General features: G+C 45.9%; 1 protein-coding gene across 1 annotated transcript; it reads right to left on the bottom strand.

Annotated features, from left to right (window-relative positions):
• Positions 1-2,431: 2,431 nt before the first annotated feature.
• On the bottom strand, positions 2,432-5,924 carry LOC124707016. Its single transcript, XM_047238679.1, has 4 exons — positions 5,633-5,924; positions 4,409-4,853; positions 3,623-3,691; positions 2,432-3,068 (listed from the first exon to the last, which is right to left on the bottom strand). Exons 1-4 carry the CDS (start codon positions 5,907-5,909, stop codon positions 2,570-2,572), a joined length of 1,290 nt encoding a protein of 429 aa, XP_047094635.1. The 5' UTR covers positions 5,910-5,924; the 3' UTR covers positions 2,432-2,569.
• Between the last annotated feature and the right edge of the window lie 1,808 nt (positions 5,925-7,732).

Raw genomic sequence — 7,732 nt, 5'->3', positions numbered from 1 at the left:
TAAACCCCGGGTACCTTCTTTGGCAGGCCCATTGGGTATGCCTATGTCAGCAAGTAATGTATGGCAAATTATAGATGTCCTAAATAATATGTGGCAAATTATAAAATCTCCCCTCCTTTGAGGAACGAGAAATTAATGTCCAGATAAGTATTGCAAGGATCAATGAAAAAATCATAGACGCATGGAAATCATAGATACAAAAAAAATCAAAGATAGTGCTGAGAATCATGGTGGATTTTTTGCCCAGAGTCGCCGCCTAAGAGTTTCCATTGAGGTGCACCGTGCCCACGCACCCTCCTCCAATGCGGCACTGCCGCCACATGTCTCATTGTACCATGGCCACCTCCATTGAAGGTCGCTAGCTCGCCGCCACCATCACCCATGAAGCCCGTTGTCTCAGGTGAAGCCCACCGCCTCACCTTTGAGGTCAGGACCACCTTATCTACATGACCACGTCATCTCTCTTCTAGGTCGTCACTGGCGTCTCCCCATCCTAGACCGCCCCACGATGAACCCCCACACCAAGAAACGCTGGATCGTCCCCAAGAATGCCCTAACCTCTCCTTTCAGATCCACGTTCTTAATTGCGTTCATTGGTGAGAATGATGGGCGTTCCGCTTGCTTTTGCAGTATTGACGTGCTTAATTCCGTTCACCGGTGAGAATGATGGGCTTTTCTTTTGGTATTGTAGTAGGGGGAAGGAGGTGTGAGAACTGGATGTCTATACAAGCCAAGGTTTCATTTCGAAAAGAAATACATGCCAAGGTTTGCAAGAGGCCTGCCATAGACACCCAACAATTGTTATTGTTTGAGCTGATTGATTCTCCATCTGATTATTTCTGAACTGTTTCACGTAATCAACTATTCCAAATTATGCTTTAGTATAAAGGTGAAGACACAATCGGTGGCTCGGTGATTTTTCTCCAAAGGTTATATTTCTTCCTTGCAGGCAGGGAATTCTAAACAAGCGAGAGTTAACAGAGGTAAGGGGAAGGTTGTATGCTGCACTCTAGGCATCCAGGCTGCTTATAAGCTCCCCAACCTATCATTTCTTGCTACCAGTTGACATGAAGACTGGACAAGACCAAAGCCACCTTGGATCAAGCCAATGTGTATGAGGCTATTGATTCTAAAATTGGAAGCATGTGCCCTTTATCGTCATCTGAAATATGTGAAGCTCTCATATCTGCAGCTGAAACAATACCTAACTCCTACGATGGCAATGAGGCCGAAGCTCGAACATCTGCTGCCGGTCTTAAACTCCAAGTTTTTCGACCCTACCATTATCATCCCGGAGTCTAACAATGCCTCAAGACTATCTAGAATGGTGACAAGAACCTCTGAAGGAACTGGTATGTGTAGGATGAGATCACCCAGCTTAAAACATCTTCTGAGATTTTTCTTTTGCTTCCAAATTTGAAGAGTTTGTAATAAGCAAGTTCACAAATTAATTTGTGAAGTTTGCTTACAGTAGAGCTAGCGAAACCTAAAGGGTTCATCACCTGGTTTTCTTGTTAAATTTATTGTAACGGGCAATGTATACTCAGCTGCCTGACAATGATTAAAATACTCCCTTCCCGCCAGAAAAAGTTGCTATTCTTTTGTTCATTGGATGCAAGTTTATCCATGACAGTAAGCTCACCCATCGAACTGGCTGATGGCCGCTCTCTAAACAACATATAGTTTACTTTATCGTGGCTTGTATAGTAAGATACCTTTATCAAAAAGATTCCGGAAGACACGAAGGAAATAAGAAAAGCTATATCTGTTGGGACCAATCGGTGTCTCTAGGATTTACAAAGCAAAGCTTTAAAAAGAGCAAATCGTAAGAGAATTTCAAACCCTTTTTATTCGCAAAAATTAAGAATTACGTAGTTGGTTTTATATGGTATAGTGGTAGTGTTGACAAGAATAATTAAATCACCCACGTCAGTGTGTCACCAACTCATCATGCACCAAAGCACCAACTCGATCGAGTGGCAAGTTCGGGTTTTTTTTTTAAGAAAGCGAGTTTTATCACGATTGAGATGCAACCATCTAAATCAAAATGTAAAGGTTGTAAACATATTCAATTTGTGTAATATTCTGTGCATATCTTTTCTATTTATGCAAATATATTTATGTACATCATATGTTCACAAATGAGACATGTCTGAACTCATTTTAATAATTTTAAAAATTAAACGTATAGAAACAGGGGCGTAGCAACGCACGGGCATTGAACTAGTCACATTAATAAGTGCCTCCTCTGTTACTTTGTACTTTGTGTTTGCAATCATCATTGTCACATTAAGTTCATATCAAGCCTTTGTATTTCTGGTATAATCGACCAAACCAATGGACCACGAAATAAGTGAAACGACAAAGACGTGGATTCTGTCTGCTAGGAATACAAATATATAAAGGTCACTGGATTATCCAACGTCTGAAGTAGGCAAAATTTATCTTTCATATACATCAAGCTGCCAGCAAAATTCTGTACAATTTACAAAGTTGCACATGTTCTACAAGTACTGGTCCTGTACTCCTAAACCAAAAAGGTGGACCATACGTCGCAGGTGGGAACTGCTCAGGCAAACTTCAACGCAGTGACCGCCAAGAGAGTTACAGCTCTGAAAAGAATATCGTTCACGCTTCTTTGTATTCTCACTGCAGCTTCATCCTCCATGCTTGTGTCGGCTGGGCCTCTAAATATGCTGGTGATCGTATCCCGCAGGTTATTTACCGCACATGAGAGCCAGAAGAGTCCAAACCCAACGCCCGTGTTCAGCAGACGGGTAGCGGCGAAGGGAGTCCTGCCACCGATAGCAATTTTGCACACGACAGACAGAAGAACAGCCAAGCCAGTTCCGGCAATAGCAATAGAGCATTGTGTCAACAGTTCACTGATCTCAGGACCTGCTTTTTTCAGTGAGAGAATTGACAAGCTGTCTTTGTTCTTGTCCAGGAGGATCGACAAAATTGCTTCGCTGGCCTGGAAGTAATTCTTCTGAAGCATGTCACGTTCATTGATGTTTTTTCCCTTCTGTTTCTTCTTCGATTGAGATTTTGCCTTCACGTTTGTCGTGCTGCATATTTTTAAGGCAGCCATATTAGAACATGGAAACGATTTTGGATATAGTACAAGTAGCAGGTGCAGTACGGTCATACTACAGTATTCTGAAAGTCGATTAACTTGTGCATGATGTTTAGGTCTTTGGGTATAGATATCCAAGATTTAAGGTTTAGGGTTCACCTTCAAGGTAAGTGTTTCATGCAATGGTTGACAGCTGGGATACGAAAAATATCTGTTACGCTAGTTACTGATATAGCAACCAGTTTGGTATAATGGTCGGGAACTCAGGATCTACATACAAGCAATAATTTGTACCAATTTAAATCTGACAATTGGAATTAGGAAGATTAAAGATATACAGAACTGTACCCTTTATGCCTAGTTAATGGTACAAGTGATTACAGAAGTATTAAACATCAGTCAGGTGTATACTATGATAAGTTGGTAACCAGCAGGTTGAAGAATAAACATAGAAATACTCAAACCTAAGCATGGAAGTTATCATAACTGTGTATACCAAGAGAACACCAACATGACGTAATACACAATTAAAAGAAGTTACACTACCTTTTCGAAGCATCGATGGCTGTGCTTGCCAAATTTGAATTGGATTGGCTACTATTTCGGCCCCTTTTCCTGCTTATGCCAAAAGGATGTATGTCATGTAACTGACATAATGAAAATGGTATGCATAATCATACAGCTGCATTAATTCAAATTTAAACAATTAACCATAACTCTGAAGAACATTGCAGAAATCCGAAAGAAGGGATTCTTCTAAGATAATTATCAGGCAGAAGAAATGCTGCCTAGATCCAATGATAAGTACTCAAGAGATCATTTAAACATTGACATATTCATTAGTTCCAAGTTTATGCCTTGCTACAGTAGATCCCTCTTCTAAGGTCAGCAGATAGCTAGATATGGTTTTCTGTCCCAAAGATATCAGACATGTTATACATCCGATTCAGCTGACATGGTTGAAAATGTTCAGTCACTCAAGTCAAAGTGTCAGCACATGCAGCTAACTAAGAAAGATTTACATGCGACATCATGCAATCCTGAGATAATTCATGGGCCAGCTGAATCAGAATACCAGTTTACAGAGAAGATGTTTGCCATGAAGTATATTCTCTGCATTTGCAATATTTTAAGAGCATTATGTGCTCTAGAACTTCCACTCCGTAAATTAATGCAGACATTACAAGTGGATGGCACTAAGGAATTGTTATAAGTGATTCCCCTATCTGGCGGTGAATACTGTGCATATCACTCAACCTAGCCTTGGGGAGCGAGTAAATAAGATGAAGAAGAGAAAAGGTTGGCATGGAGCATGATGCTGCACATTATTACCTGTCAAAGTATGGAACTAAATATGCATCCTTGCAACCCCTTGGTTCTGGTTTAGGCACATTGAACTCCAAGAAAACGGAAAGCAGATCCCTCATCTCATCTCCACTCCCAGTGAAGATGATCCGACCATTTTCATCTATTGCAAGGGCAGAACCATGGGACTGCGCAAATTCCAAAAGAGGATCAGGGATGATGAGTTGATTTTCTGGTAGATACTGCTGTGGCTCCTCCAACGCAAATTCGTAGATGGTTAACTTGTCATCAGGGATATATGGTTGGCTGCCCATGTTCATTGGTAGGTTCTGGTGTCCCGTGAGTTCAGCCAGTATAGACGCATCGAGTTCATTCACATCGGATCCTGACATTAGAAACTTCAGGATTTTCTCTTGCCTTGCGCACTGCTCAGCAATCCCAAGGCTCAGTTGAATAGAGTCAGGGTGAGTATCTGTTACACAATAAACAAACATGAGAGTCGTCAGAGACTGAAACTTTGAACTTTGAACAACACACACGTAAAACTGGACTTGTACAGTTGGATGACAAACTACGAACCGAAGGATAAACCGCTTAGCAAGGGTATGTAATTAACCTTGACCAGAACTAAGTGTGGGCATAGCGGCAGGAGCAGCCATCCTACATGAAAAAAATGGCAGCGCTAGCTAGTTCAATAGACAACATTTCGCTTACAACCCAAGCAGTTGATGTGTAAAAGGAATGTTTTTTTTTGTATCACTTTTGTAATCCGCAAGCTACGGCTCGTGCGTCACGCTTCTTGTTTAATGTATGCAGCGCAAGCCCACTCGACAATCGGCTGCGTGCAACACCGAAGGAAGCAATCGATGTGTAAAGGACTGTACACCGCAAGCTAAGGCTCATGCATCATGCTCCTTGCTTCTGTAACAAGTTACTAACAATCAGCAGTTTCCAATTGTGTTGCTTGGAGTATACTTGCTGTTTACATGAGGAAAGCAGGGTTTTTTTTTCCCTTTGCAAGAGAGGGTGCGGCGCGAATTCTAAGTCGTATCAATCACGATTGCAGGCAGGGAAAGAACATATTTGGAATATCAGGCAAACGTTAAAACTCACAAGCAATTCAGTCCTCTCAGGGACCGCTGTAGCACCCAATGATCAAACGACTAAACGAGATATATAGAGAAACGTGCAGCATCATATCCAGTGCCTGCACGGCAAGAACGGGTTTAATTGTCAGAAGGAATCGCGAACCTTGGACGTCGATGAGGCTGGCCCTGTCGAAGGCCTGGTAGGCGGCGGCGGCGGCGGCGGATGCCTGGGTGGCTAGCCCCGGCACCGCCATCATGTGCTGCAGGGGCTGCTGCGCCTGGTATGTGGCCTCCAGGAGTTGCTGCTGCGTGGACGGGGAGAGCTGCTGCGTGGGCCTGATCTTGGGCGGGAAGGGCAGGGCGGCATGGATGTCCTTGGCGGGGCCGAGGATGACCGGGGAGGCGGAGGCGGAGGCGAGGAGGGAGAGGTCGCCCACCATCGCTCGCGGTCGCGGGGAGCGGATAGAATTGGTAAGAGTTGCGGCAACGGGGAGAAGACAGAAGAAGTGGTGTGGTCGGGGATAAATCTGGCGGGGCGGAGTTACCGGGCGCGGTGGGCCGGGGAAAAAGACGGCGACTTTGTTTGCCCGGCGCGGCGGGGGAGGGGAGGGGAAATCGAGGGAGTTATCCTGGTGGTGGGTGAGGTTCGTTCTGGTCTTGCTGTGTGTGGTATACGGAGGAGGAAGATTCGCGAAGCTGACGGGAGACCGCGGGTGGTCGACAGGGCCGCCGGCCGATATTTTGCGGGCGCGGCCGACGGGGCGTTTTGGCGTATGCCGAGGTCGATTCTCGGGGCCACAGATTGGGATGGCACTTCTTCCCGTGTTGTGCGTCGTCATTTCGTGTCGCTGTGAAATGTTTGGATAGTAGGTCAAAACCTACTCCACCGAAATTCTTGCTACGGGTGCATATTCGTGTGGCTATGCCTGCGGGTGTGTTTGAACGGTGAACAAAATGTAAAGGATAGCATTTCACCGTGAATAGTGATTTTTCTTCTCCACGCAAAAGTTCGTCCTATCCATTTCCTTCAACTGAAAGTTGCGCCGACGTGGAGAAGAAAAGGTTACTATTCAAAATGGTCTCCTTTGGGGCATCTTGGCCGGCCTAACGTATTTTAGATACTACGGAAAGAGTGTTTATGCCATTGTGGGAGCTCGTCCATATGGCTCTACGCGATGGCCAAATCCATCGCCTCTTCCTCCGTGAGGTCTGATGGCTGGAGCCCGGGTTTACACTAAGGGGCAAAGCTGGCGCCCGGTCGTTGTTGAAGAGGTCATAGTCTTCATAGTCGTCTTCGTCCTCCTCCTCATCCATCAGGCCGACTTCCATCTCACGGGATGAAAAGGGCCACGTAGTCGAGGTATCCAGCTCGGCGGCGCGGGTTGAACTTCCACGACCCAAAGGAGTGCTAGATGTGGGAGTTGGTGGCTAAGAGTGGATCATCATGAAGACCCGGTAGCAAGATAAAGCGGTGACGACGTATCTCGCCGCGCAGTTCACACCCCTCGTGTGGCAACGGAGGCACCGGCACCCGCCGCGAGTTCAGGAGCCAACCAGCTGGTAGGTTCACATCCGGTAAGAATACCTATCCCTCCTCCTCAAATAGCCGCTGCATGAGGTCCACCGGAAGGTAGCGGCGGTCCCGCTCCTTCTTCTTCCCACCCCGGGATGAGGTGGCCTCGTGGTCGTGCTTGCTACTTTGGAAGGGAAACCCTTTTCCCATGGCATCAGCATGCTCGGAAGGAAATGGGTGATGACGATGGCGTGGCTCTGTGTGGTCGTGGCCTGCCCTCTCAAAATGGGTGGTCGCATTGCCTTGCCTTCAATGTCTCCCGCGGAAGCCCGGCGCCACCCACGCCAGCACATGGCACGCGGAAGGTGAGGCTACGTCATTAGCACGGCACAGGAAAATGGTCAACGAAACCGCACGCTAGTTCTAGCTTGCAGAAACCAAAACTGTGTCACTACCAAACGGGCCCGATAGCGCAAGGCGTGGACACTCGCGTTGACCACGCTCTGTCTGCGGCGATGCATTTACGACCTAAATTTAGGTCGTAAATGGATTACCGTGGATAAGACGATCATTATATGTAGAACCGCTAGGATGAGATATTGACCTTAGCGTGTCTATTCTGACTCAAACGGACAGGTTACTGGTGTGCTCCGTGCCTCCTTCGGCAAGGGACTTTGTCACCGCCTTGGGTCAGAGTCTTTTCTCTCCTCCCTGCTCCCACGACTTCTCATTGAGAGTCGACTCTAGTTC

Source organism: Lolium rigidum, chromosome 4 (genome assembly GCF_022539505.1).
Source record: "Lolium rigidum isolate FL_2022 chromosome 4, APGP_CSIRO_Lrig_0.1, whole genome shotgun sequence".
Classification (NCBI taxonomy): domain Eukaryota; kingdom Viridiplantae; phylum Streptophyta; class Magnoliopsida; order Poales; family Poaceae; genus Lolium; species Lolium rigidum.
The sequence above is the reverse complement of the archived record's forward strand: the minus strand, read 5'-3'. Positions and strand labels throughout refer to the sequence as shown.

What these genes read in the sequence shown, in the direction of transcription:
- LOC124707016 (XM_047238679.1), bottom strand. Translation starts at nt 5,909, where the DNA reads ATGGTGGGCGACCTCTCCCTCCTCGCCTCCGCCTCCGCCTCCCCGGTC. An exon ending in TTAGTTCCATACTTTGACAG is followed by an intron (nt 3,692 to 4,408) that starts GTAATAATGTGC and finishes TGGCATAAGCAG; the next exon opens with GAAAAGGGGCCGAAATAGTA. An exon ending in GCCATCGATGCTTCGAAAAG is followed by an intron (nt 3,069 to 3,622) that starts GTAGTGTAACTT and finishes AAAAATATGCAG; the next exon opens with CACGACAAACGTGAAGGCAA.